The 19,595-nt window shown below is 42.9% G+C and overlaps 1 protein-coding gene, 1 long non-coding RNA gene and 1 pseudogene across 5 annotated transcripts in view; 1 reads left to right on the top strand and 2 right to left on the bottom strand.

The window, feature by feature from the left end:
- LOC125963382 (uncharacterized) overlaps positions 1-6,767 on the bottom strand; it is a 60,486-nt gene extending 53,719 nt beyond the window's left edge. The window contains exon 1 of the long non-coding RNA XR_007475266.1: positions 6,298-6,767. This is a non-coding gene — a long non-coding RNA (uncharacterized LOC125963382). The remainder of the gene's footprint in view (positions 1-6,297) is intronic.
- Positions 1-19,595, top strand: part of SPTLC2 (serine palmitoyltransferase long chain base subunit 2) — a 110,492-nt gene that overhangs the window by 14,554 nt on the left and 76,343 nt on the right. For 3 of the 4 annotated variants that reach the window (XM_049705306.1, XM_033414007.2, XM_049705307.1), the window contains exon 2: positions 12,366-12,560. In XM_049705306.1, coding sequence (XP_049561263.1) covers positions 12,366-12,560 — 195 coding nt within the window. Of the gene's footprint in view, positions 1-8,500; positions 8,519-12,365; positions 12,561-19,595 lie in introns of those variants that run through there. The other variant, XM_033413937.2, reaches the window with a different exon arrangement.
- LOC105747798 (protein transport protein Sec24C-like) lies at positions 2,192-6,043 on the bottom strand (annotated as a pseudogene).

Genomic DNA, 19,595 nt, shown 5'->3' with positions numbered 1-19,595 from the left:
CTCATTGCGGTGGCTTCTCTTGTTGCGGAGCACAGGCTCTAGGCACGCGGGCTTCGGTTGTTGTGGCACATGGGCTCAGTAGTTGTGGCTTGCGGGCTCTAGAGTGCAGGCTCAGTAGTTGTGGCACACGGGTTTAATTGCTCCGTGGCATGTGTGATCTTCCCGGACCAGGGATTGAACCCGTGTCCCCTGCATTGGCAGGCGGATTCCTAACCACTGCATCACCAGGGAAGTCCTGGGCTGAGTTTTTAGGTAGATTCAGTTCACTCTAGTGAGTACAGTGTCTCAAGGATGAGATCCATTGTGTGTTTGTGGTAGGCCCCTCCCTCTGGTATGACTTTACCTCTTAAGCATTGTAAGACTGTGGTTGATTTCGAGTCACCTTTCTAGTCCATCTCCCCAGCTTCTCCAGCACTTAGTAAATGTCCTATGCAGAAAACTGGTCACTTATCTGTGACTCTTCATACTAACCTATATAGCTGTTATAGACTCTGTTGGTTTTTCTTTCTCTTGGTAGAGTTTCTCTGCCTTTGGCAAGTCCAGTTATGATCAGTTCCTGTTCAAACTCTGCAAATACCACGAGGAGAGAAAATGACTAGCAATTTCAGCTCACTAAGGAAAGGCTTTACCCTCTTTGGAATTTTCGGTCATCTTGTTCTCTTTGCATGGAAAACAATTCTTCATTGTCTTTAAAACTACTTCTTGTTTTGAGTAATCTGTTTAGTTTTATGTAGTTTTTCTGTGAAAGTGATGGCTTGCCTCTATATATTACCTCCAACTTGGAAGCAAAAGTCTCAATATTGTTTTCTGATTTTTTTGTTTTTGTTGCTATAAATGTGACATTTAAATAAACAAGATGGAAATGATTTCTCTTTGTGAAGTCTGGAGATAGACAGGTAGTCCTGGGCAGGTAGGTTGTGAGGTATCTTCTCTGTTGTCTTGCAGTCTTTGAGGATGTTGTCTTCAGGTAGCATCTTCAACCACATCTATGTTCTAGGCCACAGGCAGAAGGAAAGAGAAGTGAGGGAAAGCAATTGCTGTTTTAAAGGATGTAATCCAGCCCTGGTACTCATCATTTCTATTCACTTCCTATTGGCCCAAATTCCTCACATGGTTACCTTTTGCTGCAAGAGAGATTGGGAATGTGGACTGTAGCTGGGTAGCCTTGTACCCAGCTAAAACTGAGAGAGTCTATTACCAATGGGAACTTATGGAGAATATATACAAGGGGCGAGTTAGCTGTCTCTTCCACAGTACGGTATGAGGAAAAGCTCTAACTAGGGATTTGGTTTTTTTTTTCCTGAACAGTCAATTTTCTTAAAAAAATTTTTTTACATTTTATTTTATTTTTTTGGCTGCTTCGTATGGCTTCCAGGATCTTAGTTCCCTGACCAGGGATTGAACCCAGGCCCACGGCAGTGAAAGCGTGGAGTCCCAACCACTGGACCGCCAGGGAATTCCCTACATCTTAGTTTATTTCTTTGCAAATTAAAGGTGCATTGAAAAATAAACGAATGAAGAGAAATGAGAGGTCCAGAGCAGGGGTATCCCAGGCTGGGAGCAGGCAAGCCTGGCCACCATCGAGCCTAGCCGTTGTCCGGCCGCAGCCAGGTCAGGTTGGGAGATAACCGTCAGCCACTCTGTCAGTACGAAAGCCTGAGTGGTGTCCTGGCAGGAGAGACTAGCCACCTCTGCCTCTCCCCCCAGCAGCCCCCAGCTTGGAGAGCAGTGTTTCCAGCAGGAGCTCAGAGTGGGATGCGGGCTGGCTCTGTGAGGTACTGCAAGTTGATGGCCAGGCTCCCTACAGAACCATCCAGTGCTGGGGCCTCTCCAGCTGGAAAGGAGGCTGATACCTCTCCCAGGTGTACACTTTACAACTCTGTTCCCAAGCTCATTCATCTCTGATGATGTTCCTCTGTCCACCAAGCGATCACCAATCATTGCAGGAGAGAGAAAGAACAGTGGAAGCAGAGCAAGAAAGCTAGTCAACCACCCTGAGTGACTCTTGAGTTGGCTATTGACTTCCAGGCCCTAGAAGACTGACCCCTTTTCTGTCTCCTGTGTATGGTCTATACCCGACTCTTGTGCACCTGTATGTGTTTATCCCTAATAGAGGAAGTTGTTGATTACACTGAGATGAATTAGCAGCCCCTCCCCCTGGGACCCCTACTCCTTCCCTCCTGCCCTTCTCTTCTTGGAGGCTGGTCCAAAGGGACACATAATATTGCGAGGGTCTGGGTGGCTCCAAATCCTCCAGCACCAAATCGTATACAGTGAACTGAGAAACTACATTCATTACGACAGGATTAGTTAGAAAAAGGAGGGTAAAGTGAGGAAATAGGGGCACCTTCCAACAGCAGGATGTGATAGAGTGGTAGGATACTTGAGCCCAGAAAAAGGGTGTCTCCTTATTCTTCCCTCTTCCTCCAAAGAGACTGAGGTCAACTTACATAACTTATAAGATATGGAACTGTCCCAATTTCTCTGCTGTCCTGGGGTATCTTCTGGAAGCTGGCCTGGACCCTATGCTGTTTACCCACTTACTATAGCTTGGTAGCTGCCAAATCTCCTTGTGCATATGACAGACAGGGTCCACGTCGGATTCTCCCCCGCCCAGGCTTTTGTCTTCTACTGGGAAGTGTTTGTGTGCGTATGACAGACAGGGTCCACGTGGGATTCTCCCCTGCCCAGGCTCTTGTCTTCTACTGGGAAGTGTTTGTGTGCGTATGACAGACAGGGTCCACGTCGGATTCTCCCCCGCCCAGGCTCTCGTCTTCTACTGGGAAGTGTTTGTGTGCGTATGACAGACAGGGTCCACGTCGGATTCTCCCCCGCCCAGGCTCTCGTCTTCTACTGGGAAGTGTTTGTGTGCGTATGACAGACAGGGTCCACGTCGGATTCTCCCCCGCCCAGGCTCTTGTCTTCTACTGGGAAGTGTTTGAACAGCATCTCCAGCTTGTCCTCTTATTTCACCATGATAAGCTTCAGGTACCGTCAGCTCTGTGCCCTCAAACTATCAATGAGGCCTCGCACCTTGGACAGCAGATTATCCAGAACTGGCAGAACGCTCCAGCCACTGGTGATCTGACTGAAGGAGGAGACGCCAAAGAGGCTCTGGACAACACCCTGCTGGACACTTGTTCCACGCAGAGGAAGAGGTTGAGCCTATTCTCCAGCAAATATTGGGTTGGCCAGAAAGTTTGTTCAGGTTTTTCCATAAGATGTTATGAAAAACGAACGAACTTTTTGGCCAACCCAATATATATCCCCGTTGTTTAGATGCTCTTCAGATGCTCGAACTGCCTGTGGTTCAGTGGTATTCTCAATGGGGAGACTTGGTTAATGGTAGGAGCTGAGGATAGAAGAAGACATTGGTCTCAGCCATGTCCGTGGAGGTAACTAGCTGTCGGACACAGGCACGGTCATCAGTAGTGACTTCAGCTCCAGGCTGCAGGACGTCACTCTTCAACAGAGAGTTCAGGTAAACTGGGAGTAGCTTCATGTACTCAAGAAGGATCAACTGTCCCACAGAGCAGGGGCTGGCACAGTTCTTTCTGTAACAGGCCAAGATCTGGGCACACTGAGTGATGAGAGTGTCACAAATAATTTTCACAGGGCTGTTCAGGAGGCCCCGGTATGCAGACTTGGCCATGTAGTTGATGAGCACGTCAGTCTCACAGTTTCAGTACAGATCAGCCAGCTGGATGCAGCAGTTGAGGGCCAGCTTGTGGATGCGGAGCCATCACTGCCCCGCGCAGCTGGTGTAGAGCAGGGCACACTGCAGGAGGGCTCCACTCTCTTCATTGAGCCGGTCGTCGTGCTTGAACTCCACAGTCACCGTCTCGTCCCCATCCAGCCAGCTCCACATCTTTTGTGTTGCTCATGTAGAAAGCCCCAAAGAAATCTACAGCACGGATACCAGTGCTTGTCGGGACCCTCTTTACAGCATCAAAGCCAGCGACCTTCTGTACATTCTGTACATTCTGACCAGGTCACTAAGGAACCATTCCTGGTCATTCTCCACCTGAAAGCAAGCATATTTATAGACAGAGCCACCACTTAGCTGGGGTATGACAGAGAGCATGGCCACTTCCACATACTGGCTGGGGAAGAGGAAGAGGTCTACACAGCAGCTTTGGGCCACACACTCTTTGGCCAGTGTCTGACAGGCACCTGTCTGAGGCTGTAACAGAGTCTCCTCCTTGTCTGTGTTGATCAACTTCCTGTCGTCTCTGTTCTTCAGTTTCCCTGGGACCTCTGCGATGGGCAGGGAGGTGTGGAACAGAAATAGCTTCCCTGCACACTCAGCAGCCTTCAGAGCCTCCACGCCAGCCTGGATAACAGGAGCAAATACTGTCTCCGTCTCCCTTGTGTCTGCAAATGTTTCTGGAATCTGATCCAATAAGCCGGTGATGACTGCCCGAGACTCATTGACATTGACCAGGAAGCCATCCAGCAGTGGCACAAACATGTCACCCACATCAGATACAACCATCATCTGTGGCTGGGCCAATGAGCTCTTCACATTGTAGAAGCAGAGCACCTTACTATAGGTGACAAAGCCAACGTGAATTGCTGACTTTTCTGCTCTGCCCTCCCTAGGCAGAAAGTCTAACAGTGACTTGAGCTCTTCACAGAGGAGCCTAACAAGACCAGTCCTGATGCCATTGGATAAGGCAGGAGGGCTGGGGAACTTACTGTTCTTGCAGTAATCTACAGTGGCCAAGAATTCATAAGAGCCCAGGGATAGCTCAGGACGGTCATAAGCATCCACACATTTGCCAGTACGATCCGGATGTTGAAAATACTGGGGGGGAACATCATTGATACAGCTGCAAAAGCAGCACTGGAAACGCCTCCCTCCCTCAATGAGCTGCATGAAGGGGCACATGTATGCTTTGCAGCGATTGCAGCACGAAGGACCAGGTTCCCTGTGGTCAGCGATATATGGTGAAGCCTCCTCTTGGGGCAGGCTTGCCAGCAGCTTGATGACAGCTGCCAGGGGCTCCTGAGCCTGCTAGACACTTCAGATGTGCAAGGGATATTATAGGATGTGCATCGGATATATCGGGGGCTTGCATTTCCTTGGTCTTTACCAGAAGTTGGTGTTGACTAAGGGTGGTACCTGGCCCCATACACCAGTAACCATTGTCTCTGAACGCTGGTTGTTCCTGTCATCCTCAGCAACCTGAATAGGGCTCGGGATGGCATCAGGGTACAGGCGCTTAGGAGGCAATAGTTGAGGTGTTCCTGGCTGGCTGCCCGAAGTGTCTGCTCCTGGGTAGGGACTTCCATAATTGGGCTGAGGGCCCTGGGCTGGTCCAAAGGAACCATTTTGTTGCAACTGGTAGCCTGGCTGCTGGGAGGAGTGCATAGGTGGTGGTGGTCCTGGGAGCCCAGTCATTTGGGTGCCAGAGGGCAGAGCTTGAGGAGGTGAGGACACATGGTTGGGCTCGCTCCCTGGGGGCCCCCCAAAACTCTGTGTAGGCAGGAGTGGACCAGTCATCAAAGGCATTCAAGGACCCCCTGAAGCTGGGGTATGAAGCTGGAGGCCTGTGGTGGGACAGATTGCTGGGAAGGCTGGGCCCCAGGATGACCCTGGGCCTGGCTAAGGGGAGGAGCCTGGCCCTGAGGGTAGGAGCCATGCAGACCGGTGTTAGGGAAACTTCCTGAGGTTGAGGCGAGTGGTGTTGGCGGACCATAGGCTAGACCCAGAGCGGGAGGCGCTGGGGCCACAGCACCACTGATCTGCATTCTGGCCAGCTGAGCAGTCACCTTTGTACTTGTCAGGGGAGGGCCATAGGGCTGAAGCACAGCTGGCTGGCGGACCACGGGAGCCAGTGGGACTAATCCAAATGGCTGAGACCTAGGGAGCCTCTGCATCTGAACAGTGGAGCTTGGCCCATTCTGTACCTCTCCTTGGCCAAACTGGCCATATGCTGTCTGGCCACAAGGGCCCTGTGCTGTTGAGGCTGGAGGTGCCCCTGGAGAAGGTGGGACTCTTGAAACACCTGGGGGAGGGGTTTGCCCATAGCCTGGCACTGGGCCACTGGAGGCTCCACAGGGGGTGGGGCTGTGGGTCCTGGTTGCCCACCACAGCCAGATTGATGACACCCTGGGTGGACAGGCTGAGGCTCCCCAAATGGCAGCACAGGTGGGGCTGACTGACTTGGTTCCACCCGGCTCCAGATCCAGGTTCGACTTCATTCCTAATGTCAAGGCTCCCAGGCTCCACTTCCAGTTCCCTTAAAATCTTGTATTAAGGCTTCCCTGGTGGCGCAGTGGTTGACAGTCCACCTGCCGATGCAGGGGACACGGGTTCGTGCCCTGGTCCGGGAAGATCCCACATGCTGCGGAGCGGCTGGGCCCGTGAGCCATGGCCGCTGAGCCTGTGTGTCCGGAGCCTGTGCTCCGCAACGGGAGAGGCCACAACAGTGAGAGGCCCGCGTACCGCAAAAAAAAAAAAAAAAAACTTATATTAAATAGCCTATTACTTGCCCTTTAGTTTGTGATTTTTCTACTGTGAAAAGTTAGTCTTGTTTAACGGTTATGAGCATATTCTCTGTAGTTAGATGAGCTTAGCAGACAGATACTGTCTGAATTTTGATTTGAGGCATTATATTGCCCTTTTTAAAAAAAAATACTAGTTCTGACTTTTTTTCTCTTTTGGCTCTATCTTCATGGGTATTATTGAGAACCTGGGAAGAGGTTAGTTATAGTGGGCAATTAGAATCTGATGTCCCTTAATATAGGGAAGTAAGTACTTAGGATTTTGAACCAGGTATCCCTTATCCTAGATAAGACAGTCAACAATATTCCAAATGCACAAAATTGACAAAGTGGGGAGCCATTTTTTAAAATTTGCTAAAGACGTAAAAGTTTGCAGGCTATGCCAACATATAAAAACCTGTTCAGTAAGTGCAGAAAAGAAGTTCTAAGAATTTTAACATAGAGTCTGTATCTGTTAAATTTCTTTCAGTTGATAGCAACTGACTCTAGCTAAACAAAAAGGTTATTTGTTGCAAGGATGATAGGTATACAACAAAAGAAAAGGAAAAAGTAGGGAGGAATTGATGAACAACTCAGAAAAGGTAAAATGGCAGGAAATAACACAGCGCTTGACACCTTGGCAACAGGAGTTTATGGACCTTTTCTCCAGGACGTTGGCAGTCCAGTGTCCTTCAGACTCCTTCCCCACTGAAATTTTAAATCCCCACAAGAGAGGGTTGTTGGGTTCATTTTGGCATAGGTGCCTACTGCTGTGCCAGTCAGTTATGACCCAGGAAATCGGTCATATTGCACAGATGTGACCACCAGGGACCCACCCCTGGTATAAGGGAGTATTCCCAGAGAAGGGAGACTGATGCAAACTGGGTTGCCTTTCCAGTTCATGTCAACTACAAAGCCAGAGAGGAGGGCACGGTGTTACAGGCCTAGAACATGTTAGAGGTGGAATATAGCTCAGAAAAAGACGTGGAATTTGTGGCAGAACTGCACTGGTACGCCAATCTCCTATTACATCCGTCTGTCATACCTTGATGCTTATCTAGAGATAGGGAAGTGCTACAGAGCTGTGAGTGGCAAGTGAAAATAATAACTCCTGTGCAGAACATCACTGCCCAGAGTGCACAGGATGACACTGACTGAAATCCTGCAATGCATATATACTTGGAGGTCTGCATTTTTGAGTTTTCAATAGGAATATGGTAATGTCAAAATGTAGGTTTGTTTCACGGCTGGCTTTGGAAGCACTCCTTAGTCCATTCCATATGAGTTACTTACCAACAGAAATTCGGGAACTTATCCTGATTGCAAGATAAAATGTGGACTCCCTACTTTTCAAAATTTGCCTGCCAAGAAAATGAAGACACTTCTGGAAATATATGTTCAGAGTGTGGCACAGCTTGTGTGATGGGCATGAAGCTCCAAACTATTTTCTCTAGTATGTGTGGTAGGCAGTAGTGAGAGGCTAGTATATTTTCAGTAAAATTCCAATAAAGAACCATTTCAGCAGAACTTATTTTAAGGAACAACACAGCGTATCACTGGAAATGAATAGGGTTCATTTAAAGGAAAAGACATAACAGTCCTTTGATTGCTGATGCATAATGGGTGGTTCATATTGGACATTAATTTTTAAAATAATGTCCCAAGCTGTCTACCAGTTGGGCAGGTTCTGTTGTGATAGGCAGGTTCTGTCATCCTGCTGTCACATTAAGCGGGAATGTGTTTATTTGCTTTAAAAAATCATGCTTATGTGATTTTGTATCTATGTCAGGAATGTAAGCTTCTGTTTTCCAATAATTACTTCCCCAAAATTGCATAGTTACTTTGTGTCCTTTCATGGGATTCTCGAAACCTCTGCTCAGGATTATTCCTTCTAAGTCATTTTACAGAGTAATGAAAACCCCCCTTTTTTTTTTCTTTTCTGAAACTAAAGAGAGAATACAATACATTTTCCAGGACTTTCTTTTGCTGCAAAGGACACTCTTAGGACGATTAGCGGAATCTAAATAAAGTACGTATTAGTATTCTAGCAATTTCCTGATTTTGATAATTGTTCTATAGTTATGTAAAAGAATATCTTTGTTTTTAGAAATATGCACTGAAGTATTAAAAGATAAAGGTACAGTATAACTGCAACTGACTCACAAATGGTTCATGAAGAAATTCTCCATCATTCTGCCTCTCTCTACACACACACACACACACACACACACACACACACACACACTCACACTTATTTTTTCCTGAACCAATTGAGGGTAGGATATGTGCATTATGTCTCTTTACCTCTGTCTTAGTTCAGGCTGCTATAACAAAATACCATAGATGGGGTGGCTTAAACAACAGATATTTATTTCTCACGATTCTGGAGGCTGGTAAGTCCAAGATCAGAGGTGCTGGCAGGTTCAGTTCTTTGCGAGAACCCTCTTCCTGGCTTGTAGACAGCCACTTTCTCATAGTATGCTCACATGGCCTTTCCTCAGTGGAGATCTCTGCCTTCTCTTCTTATTAGAGCACTAATCACATCGAGAGGGTCCCACCCTCATCACCTAAACGTAATTATCTCCCAAAGGCCCAACCTTCAAATACCTTCACACTGGGGGTTTAGGGCTTTAACATATGAATGGGGTTAGAGACACAAACACTCAGCCTCTAACATTCTGCCCATGGCCCTCCTAAAAGTCATGTTTTATGGTGTGTGCTTAGTCGACTTTAAAAAAATTTCTTCCTTTGCCTTTTTTTTTTCCTTCTTCATTTTCTAGAAAAAATATTACTGTTCAGGCAAATGTGTCTTGGTATTCATTGGTGTTCTTAAACTTCTCTTGAATAATAATACAGAGTGTCACACTCATGTCTGCTTAATGTGAAATTTTTTGACCTGGAGGGAGTGATATGCTAATATTTTTCTTGATTGCCTTGTCGACAGTGTAATTCTCAAGTTAGAGTGACTGAAAGGCCTCTTAAGAGCCCTCTTGCATGGTGAATCCGGAATATGAAATATTCTGTAAGGGTTTGTAGCCTGTGTTTGTTTAGAGTGAACTTGATCTCCAGTCCAGTTGAGACTAGAAGGTATCAGATATGGGTTCTAGAAATGTTCTAATATTAATTGTATAATCATCATAAGTTAACCCCTTCTGTGACAGAGCAAAGAGCATAATGTGTATTTTCATTTACAAATACTTGTTGAGCTCCTATAAGGTGCCACTTTCTGTAATACTAATAGTAATAAAAGGAAACGTTATTATTTTTCCTTTTTTTTTTTGGCCAGTCCACGCAGCTTGCAGGATCTTAGTTCCCCAACCAGGGATCAAACCCATGCCCTTGGCAGTGAAAGCTCGGAGTCTAACCACTGGACTGCCAGGGAGTTCCCAAAAGGAAACATTATTGAGTACTTATTATTTGTTAGCACTTAATAAATACTATCCTGAGTGCTAGTTGTGCAGTGAACAAAATAAGCCTGGTGCTTTCCCTTATAGAATATTATACACGTATAAGATGGTAATACCATTATTTTTATTTGAATCATGTCAGAGATAGCATTTAGCATCTGCATTTGAAGATCAAGTAATTTTGTTTTCTCTAAGACTTTTTCACCTATCAGAAGTTTGCATGTCAGTTGGTCTGTCCATTCTGACTCTGTGAATGATCATAGTGAACTGTGCTTTGAGGCCACATTGTAAAAGTTACTTCATAGTTGAATCTCAGTTCCTTAAAATGCATTTAATTTTATTAAGTGAGGCTATGATAGAATCACACAATATTTAAAAGCAAACTAATGATTTAACTTTCTCCTTCCTAGTCAGTCCAACCAACTGTATAAATATACTTGGTCTTGCTGGTTTGGGTGTGTCTGAAATAAAGGTGGATCTCTTTTTAAAGAGATCCACCCACAGCATTCCTGGCATATAAATCTGCCACACATTTGTTAGAGACTTAGGAGCTCTGAAAATTGCCTTACTTTTTACTAGTATGTTCAGTTGAGAGAAAATAGTGTAAACAATTTCAGAGTTACAGTGAGTTGGGTACTGGTGTGTTCTTATGGCAAAGTATTTTTAGATATAGTTTTTTAAAAAGATAATCAGGGGCTTCCCTGGAGGCGCAGTGGTTAAGAATCCGTCTGCCAGTGCAGGGGACATGGGTTCAAGCCCTGGTCCGGGAAAATCCCACATGCCACAGAGCAGCTAAGCCCATGTGGCACAACTACTGAGCCTGCACCCTAGAGCCCGTGAGCCACAACTACTGAGCCCACATGCCACAGCTACTGAAGCCCGCATACTTAGAGCCCGCGCTCGGCAACAAGAGAAGCCACCGCGATGAGAAGGCCGCACACCGCAGGGAAGACCCAGTGCAGCCCAAAATAAATAAATAAAATAAATAAATTTATTAAAAAACAAGATAATCAGAATGTTATTTTTCTTGTGTTTTAAGTGCTCTTGATTTTGCTTTTTCCAGGTTAATTGCTTGCTTACATGTTATTACTAATTTTTAAACAATTTTCTATATTCAGATATTGGTTCATTTTTAGCTATTCTGTTCTAAACACATTACAACTTTGCTCCTGCATGAAAGTTTAAGCAGTAAATGTTAGCACAGAATTCCACCACTGGGGAAGAGATTGATGAAGACCTAAGTCAGTTTTATGAATAGTTTTCAGAGGTTCTTTAGGCCATCAAATTGAATCATTACCAACAGATTTCATGTATCATGCCTATCCAAGTGTCTTTCCTTTGTCAAATACAGTAATTTGTTTCCAAACTGTTCTAACTTGTAGCATTCTAGTAGCTTTCCCAAACTAATATTTAGCTCTTCGATCAGGTTGCCTGAGAGGCCAAGAAAGAATCTTTTATTCCTTTCGAATTCTTCTTAACTCTAGTACAGTGCTCAGTAGAAAATATGTTCCTGGTAAATTGTGACCGACCATCCTCACAGCAATGTGTTGTTTCAGAGTTAAGATTAAAGTTGACGCAGAAAGTACTTTAGTGGAATTTTTCTGTAAAACAACATTTCCATTAAAATTGACCAAAGAGTAAACAGCTTTCAGCTATGAGATCAAAGTACAGTACCTTGGTGTTTGTATGTTAAAATTTGGATATCCCTAAAGAGGAAAGTAGGGATAATCTTATGTTTGGAAAAGGTCACTTGGTCAAGATGAAGGAGGACAGAATGATTTCAGGACTGTTAGTGATCACTCTAACAGTTTTTCCCCTTGTGTTGGATTTCACTTTCTTCCTGCGTTATACAGTGCTGGATCACTTAATGTAAGCGTTTTATTTTTGTGAATAATTTATTTGTGTTACCACTGACAACAAAGCTGGTATAAACTATGTATTTCCATAGATGCCTAGTGCTAATAATTATTTGAAATGCTGTGGCTCGGTGGCTTTAAGAATATTTAGCAGTAAAACATTTACAAATATTTTATTTTATTCTAAAACTGAATTTACTTTCGATTATTTGTAAGCTAATATACTATTTTCAGGATAGGCTTTCTCTTTGTTTTATATTTTTTATTTTCTTCATTAGGACAAAGAAAATTATGCATTCTCTAAGCATAGCATTCTAGGATCTCTTGCATAAAATCAAGTGATAGAAATCAGTGTTAAGTGTTGTTCTTACACAGTCCTTCTCCCCTTGCTTTTCTTTGCTGTTCATCTGAAGTATGTATAACTTAAAACTTATTTCCACAGAAAAAAATTAGGCCCCTCTTAGAACTTAGCAGATGTTTGGTAGTGGTGGTGGGGGGTGTTGACAATTACTTAGAGAATTCTGAAGGTATGCAAATCTGTAAGGACTCAGATTTTAAGTAGCACTCTTTTTGTTACCATGACTGAAAGAAACATTTTTAACCTCCCTTTTAGATACATCATGTTACACAAAATGGAGGACTATATAAAAGACCGTTTAATGAAGGTTTTGAAGAGACGCCAATGCTGGTTGCTGTGCTTACTTATGTGGGGTATGGTGTCCTCACTCTCTTTGGATATCTTCGAGATTTCTTAAGGCATTGGAGAATTGAAAAGTGTCACCATGCAACAGAAAGAGAAGAACAAAAGGTAATTGTTAGTCTTTGATTCTGTAAATGGAAGCCTCTTATCTTGCGGTTTTCACTCATTTTTTTCTTTAGATATTTGGGTATACATTAAAATAAAAAATATTCTAGATGCAGTTAAATGAAAACATTCCACAAGGGAAGCTAAAAACAAGGGTAAAGCCATGGAGAAACCAAAGCATTTAACATGTTTTAATTTAATCATCACAAGAATCTATTCTTATTTTATGGACAAGAAAGCTAAAGTTCACAGGTTAAGTAACATTTCCCAAAGATGCCTAATGTCAGAGCTGGTATGTGGACACAGTTCTGTGAAGAGCCAGAAGGCATGTCCTTTCTGTTCACAATACCATACTGTATCCCAAGTTGTGTCTACAGTCTTCTGGAAAGATTGTGTTCTTCAGAACTCATGTTGTGTTTTCACATAGGCACATTACACATACATGTCTGGTTCATAGATCGCCTCTTCTCCACGAAAAAACAAGCCCTGAAGCAGAATTTGGCTGAGCTACTCTGTTTCTGTGGAAAACTATCTTGTTTTAGTAATGGTAAACAGATGATACTGATTGTCTCTGGGGAGGAGGACGGCATTCACCTCACTTCACTTTTCTCTGCATACTCCTTTGTGCCTCTAGAGTTTTGTACAGTATACATGTATTATCTACTCTTTAAAAAAAATAGTTGTAAGTCAACTGTACTCCAATAAGATTAAAGAAAATAAAACAACCTAACTTGTCTTGGACTAAAGAACACTATGTTCTTTCCCAAACCAAAATATTTCTTTATGGGCATTTTTTTAATGCTTTAAATTTTATTATTTAAAATGATAAAAGATTTTCTTTATCCCATAATAAAGTTTTTTTTTCATTAAAAAAATAAATTAGAGTGAAAAATGCCTGATTTTATGAAAAACAAACTTGTTTGTTCTTGGCATGTGAAGTATGGGGAGGGTTGTCCTCTAGCCCAGGGAATGCACTAGATTAGAGAAGGGATTCAGAAGTTAGAAATTTTTTGTCTATCATACGTCTCACTTTCATGGGACATTAGAGGAGAGAGGCAGATGTGGTGGCATTAAGATCAACACTGAGAGGGGAGCCAGTAAACACTGGGAATGGATGATGGAGACATGGGAAGGGGGAGAAAGCACCAAGAAACATGGGAAAGGAAAGGACCTCATCGTCTACTAGGAAGCCAAAACCAATCAGCATAGGGATTGAGGATCCTGAAGCTGGGAGAACTGAGGATCCAGGCGTTCTCCTCTCATCTCAACCATTCTGCACCCTTCACAGCCCTGGTACCACAAGTTGGCCCTCTTTCTCATTGCCCTGAAATGCCTACAAGTTCATTTCATTAAGAAGGTATGTTTTGGATAACTAATAAGAACCTGCTGTATATATATTTAAAAAAAAGATATTTTTTTGCTAAAACAAGCAAAGCCCTGCATTCAGAACTTGGTCCAGTAGGCGAAACTAATTTTCATCATTGAAAAAAAATTAAATTTCTTTGATTCACTTTTTTCTACCCCTGTACATCCCAAACAGATTTCCTGGTAGGGTGCGTCCACAATATGTTGATTTTTTTACATCCCTTAGGCATGGCCTACTTACTATAGGTTATTAGCTTACTATGTACTTACTGTGTTGTACAGTATTACAATGATTTGTGTACAAACCAATATCTTCCTGCTAGACTGAGGTGATGGTGGCTGTGACTGATGGGGGCTAAAGTTTTATTCATATATTCAAACGAGAAAGTCTTTATATACAGGGACCTCTCATAGTGTCTAAACACTATAGAGACCTAATAATTGACATGTAGAGATGGGGGTGGGGGGGAGTGCTGACTGTGGTGTAGACAGCATTCCTGCTGAGGGGATAGAAGTGTACGCAAAGGCATGAGGAATGTTTGGGAGAACCTGGAAAGTGAATGTATGAGAAATTGTGTTTTGAATGTTTGGTAGGCAATGAGGAGTCATGGGCATTTTTGAGCAGGGGAGTGACTGGAGAGTTTGCACAGCTGGTGCTGTCTCAAAGTGTGATGAACGAATGAGTGAACCGATGGGGATGCATCTGAATTATTTTGTGAATGAGGACATTATCTTTGGAACTTTTTCTTGTCTCTAGAGGGTAAATTGACTGTTTAAGTATTGGGGCTGCCTGTGTGTACTTAACTTTGTGTAAAAGAATTGGAGGGGTCTTCCCTGGTGGCACAGTGGTTAAGAATCTGCCCGCCAGATGAATGGGTAAAGAAGATGTGGCATATATATACAATGGAATATTACTCAACCATAAAAAGAAACGACATTGAGTTATTTGTAGTGAAGTGGATAGACCAAGAGTCTGTCATACAGAGTGAAGTAAGTCAGAAAGAGAAAAACAAATACCGTATGCTAACACATACATATGGAATATATATTTTAAAAATGTACTGATGAACCTAGTTGCAGGGCAGGAATAAATATGTAGACATAGAAAATGGACTTGAGGACATGGGGTGGGAGGACGAAGCTGGGGCGAAGTGAGAGTAGCATCCACATATATACACTACCGAATGTAAAATAGTTGGCTGGTGGGAAGCAGCAGCATAGCACAAGGAGATCGGCACGGTGCTTTGAGATGACCTAGAGGGGTGGGATAGGGAGGGTGGGAGGGAGGCTCAGGAGGGAGGGGATGTGGGGACATGTGTATGCACGTGACTGATTCGCTTTGTTGTGCAACAGAGGCTAGCACAGTATTGTGAAACAATTATACTCCAATAAAGATGTTAAAAAAAAAAAGATCTATTTTAAAGAAAAAAAAAAGAAGAAGAATCCGCCTGCCAATGCAGGGAACACGGGTTTGATCCCTGGTCCAGGAAGATCCCACATGCTGTGGAGCAACTAAGCCCGTGCGCCACAACTACTGAGCCTGCGCTCTAGAGCCCTCGGGCCACAACTACTGAGCCTATGTGCCACAACTACTGAAGCCCATGCGCCTAGAGCCCATGCTCTGCAACGAAGAGTAGCCCCGCTCGCCGCTACTAGAGAAAAGACAGCATGCGGTAACGAAGACCCAGCACAGCCAAAAATAAATTACTTAAATAAAGTAAATTAAAAAAAAAAAAGAATTGGAACACGTGGATTTTCTTCTTAAGTAGTTTCTAATTTTGTTGAGGGAACATAAACACTTCAAAATTATGGGCCTTTGCAAAGCACTATGCAGGTAAATAGTACTTGAATTGTATGCAGATGTAGAACAAAAAAGTAAACTGAGTAGCATAGAGTTAATCAGGAAATAATTCTTTTTTAAAAAAATTAATTAATTTTAATTTTTGGCTGTGTTGGGTCTTTGTTGCTGCGTGCGAGCTTTCTCTAGTTGCGGCGAGTGGGGGCTACTCTTTGTTGTGGAGCACGGGCTCCAGGTTTACGGGCTTCAGTAGTCGTGACACACGGGCTCAGTAGTTGTGGCTCTTGGGCTCTAGAGCACAGGCTCAGTAGTTGTGGTGCACGGGCTTAGTTGCTCCGTGCCATGTGGGATCTTCCTGGACTAGGGCTCAAACCTGTGTCCCCTGCATTGGCAGGTGGATTCTTAACCACTGTGCCACCAGGGAAGTCCCCAGGAAATAATTCTTGAAATAAGTAATAGGAGGAAATATGTAGGATGGAGGGGGACATTTGCCTCTAGAGTTTGTTTAGGGGAGGACTGTACTAGTTTATCCAAATTCATTTTAGTAGGATTTTCACAGAAGATAATATTAGCAGTTAAAATAGCTGAATTCTGCCATTTTCTTATAAAAATTCAGCTATTAGAAGGGAAGGAAGGCTCATTTAGCGTTATGGCAGATCGTGTTTGTTTTCTGATGCTGGTTTAGATGTAGTGAGAGGGATAGGGCAGTTTTTAAGTGTTACACTGGGAAGAGGTGAGGGAAAGTGCTTGCTTAGGATCATAAAATGCAAATATAATGTTGCTACTTTCTCATTTCTCTGAGTGAGTAGTGTTCATAACCACATCCTTATTCTCTCCCTCATTCCATTACAAAAGAGAGCCTGTTTAAACTATTTATGCAAGTTCTTCATATGTTGCTTTGGGTAGAAATGAACCACATGGTCATGCTAATAAAGATGAGTTAGCATAAATGTGTTCTATTTTATATAAATTGCTAAAATTACTGGAATTCTTTACTGCTTGATCTTCTGTTATTGGTGGTGTTTTGGATAAAAATGTTTTCTCTCAGTCTGGTTTTTTTTTTGTGTGGGGTGAGGCTAGTAGTTCAGAAACATGTATGTGATAGGTATAGTAAAAGCTTGAATTAATAAAAATGTTCTAGTATCTAGATAGGAAATACCTAGAAATCTAAGGAGTAAATTGTGGTAGATAGTTACCACACACTTACTAAACTTTAACATTTGCCTCTACAGTTCATGATCATATATTCAGAAATGGGAGGGATAGGATACTGGGAAGGGACATTATATGTCTATATCTTGATATATTTTAATTTTCAAGATACAAAAGAATTAAAATACATTAATTCAAATTCCTGGAAGGATTTATTCTTGACCTCCTTCAAAAAGTAGCTTACTAAGAATATTCTGATAATTGTCACTTTAGCAGTATCTTTGGAAACAATGAGTATAGTTGCTTGATATATTAAGCTGGGGGATTATCAATTGGTTTGTCTTTTTTAGTTCTGTGGGTTTAAAAAGAGCTCTACTTTCCATAGTTTTGTGGTAAGTGTGGAGCCCAGGACAGCAGTCAAGCAGTCACCTTTTTTCGGGGCCGCACTGTGCCACTTGCAGGATCTTAGTTCCCCGACCAGGGGTCCAATCCATGCCCCCTGCAGTGGAAGCACAGAGTCCTAACCCCCGGACTGCCAGAGAATTCCCTACTTAATTTTTTTTTAAATAGCTTTATTGAGATATAATTTATGTACCATAAAGTTCACCTGTTTAAAATGTACAGCTGAATGATTTTTATTACTATTTACAGAAAGTATACAGCCAACACCATAAGCTAATTTTATAACGTTTTCATTATCTGAAGAAGAAACCCCATACCCATTAACAATCACCCCTTCCTCCTGCACCTCATGCTAGGCAACCACTAATCTACTTTCTGTCTCTAGGCATTTCATATAAATGGGATCATACAGTGTGTGATCTTTTGTGTCTGGCTTCTATCACTTGGAATGTTTTTGAGGTTCATCTATGTTGTGGTATATTTTGGTAATTCATTTTTTTATTGCTGAATCATATTCCATTGTATAGAGCAGTCATCTATTTCGTCTTGGGATTTCTCACTGAAAAGCTATATCCAAAATAAACCTTTTTAAAGAGTTTTATTGTACACTATTACTGTGTGTGTGAATGTGTGTGTGTGTGAATGTGTGCTTCTTTGTGTGCTTGCACATACACACATGCTGGCTGTAGGCCGACCATAGGAAAGGGGTGGGAGGGCCAATAGTCCAGTGGTCTTAACGTGCTTTGAATGCCGTAGAAAGTGATTTCAGATTGACTTAGTAGCAGCACAGAATGGGAGGCATTGTGGCTAGGGTTAGGAGCATAGACTCTGGGATTAAAAGACCTGGATCAGTTCCTGGCTCTGCTTCTGGCCAGGTCTCTAGGTGGGAAAGCCATTTTGCCTTTCTGAAAATGGGAGTAATAGCTTCTGTAAGAGAGTTCAGGGATACTTAAGAGAAAAAATATGTGAAGCCCTTGGCAACACATATCATAAGTGCTCAGTAATTGGGAGCTCCTGTTTCTATTGATGTGATTATTCATCATCTTTATCCTCATCATATAAAAGTATCTGGGCATGCATCTGTGTTGGCCTGAATTGTCTTAACGAACATGGCCAATTTTTATAAAGTCAACTTCTGAAAGTGGTAGCACCCAACCTTTTTCCCCTGTGATTTTTTTTTTGAAATTAGCTTTCAGAACTCATTTATGTGCAGAGGTTAACATGGTGCCTAAATATGTAAATACCAGAATAATACTTGTGTTACTGAACCAGGTCTGTTTGCCCAAGACGCCGCAAGCCAAACACTGAGACTCGGGTTGGTTTACAGCCAAGAGCTTATTCATAAGGCAGCCAAGTGAGGAGATGGAAGGAGTCTCAGGTCCACCTCCCTGAAGGCAAGGAGGTTGGGGTATTTATGGGATAAGCAAGAGTGGTCTTAGGCATAGAGAAAGGTGATTAAAGGCAGAGAAAAGGTGAGGTAATCCTTGTTCTGCACAGGCACATTTGGGTTACATGCTTCTTCATATTCAAACCAGAGTCGCTTAGCTTGGTCTGAGGGTAGAGTTTTCTGGCCCTCTGATGTTAAAAGGCCATTTACTGAACATCTGTGCAGCCCCAGGTTTAGGGTCAGTGGTCCCATGCAGCCCCCAGCCAGCTTACACTGGGCGGGAGCAGACTCCAAGTTCCTTTAAAACAACTAGGGCTATGTGAAAGCTGGGAAGGCCTGCAGTTATAGAAGAGGCAAAAAGAGAGAAAGAAAAAAACTAAGGCGAACTTAATCAATGAAAGCAGTTTACGAGCAAAGGGTTTTTAACAAGCTGTTCCCTTATCTGTTGTTCTGTAAGACAAGTTCAAGACTTTCTCTTAGTTATCAACTTCTGTTAACTCTTTGGGGCACAATTTCACTTGTCAGGATCATCCTATACTTTTCCAGAAGGTTCACAGTCCCATATCTACAATCAAAACTCTAAAATATCTGAAAACCAAAAGTTTTTTTTAACACATTTGGTGGTAAAACCTGACCTGAACAGATGTGTTGCTCTTTACAGCTCTTTTTTATCCCACTTGGTATGAACAGTCATAGCTTTCCTGCAGATATATTAAAGTGTTGGGTTTTGGGGTGCTGCAGATCCCACTGGTTATATATTAATAGATTACCCTGTGATCTTAAGGCCTGTATAGACAGTAGAATAGGTGCCTATTTATTTTAAACAATATATAGGATGTTTTCTACAAGACTTACCTCAAATAGGCTTAAATAATAAAGGATATTTATTGGGTGATTAAGATGACCCCAGACTACCTTGGGTAAGGTCTTTACT

This window comes from Orcinus orca, chromosome 2 (genome assembly GCF_937001465.1).
Source record: "Orcinus orca chromosome 2, mOrcOrc1.1, whole genome shotgun sequence".
Lineage (NCBI taxonomy): Eukaryota > Metazoa > Chordata > Mammalia > Artiodactyla > Delphinidae > Orcinus > Orcinus orca.
The sequence above is the reverse complement of the archived record's forward strand: the minus strand, read 5'-3'. Positions and strand labels throughout refer to the sequence as shown.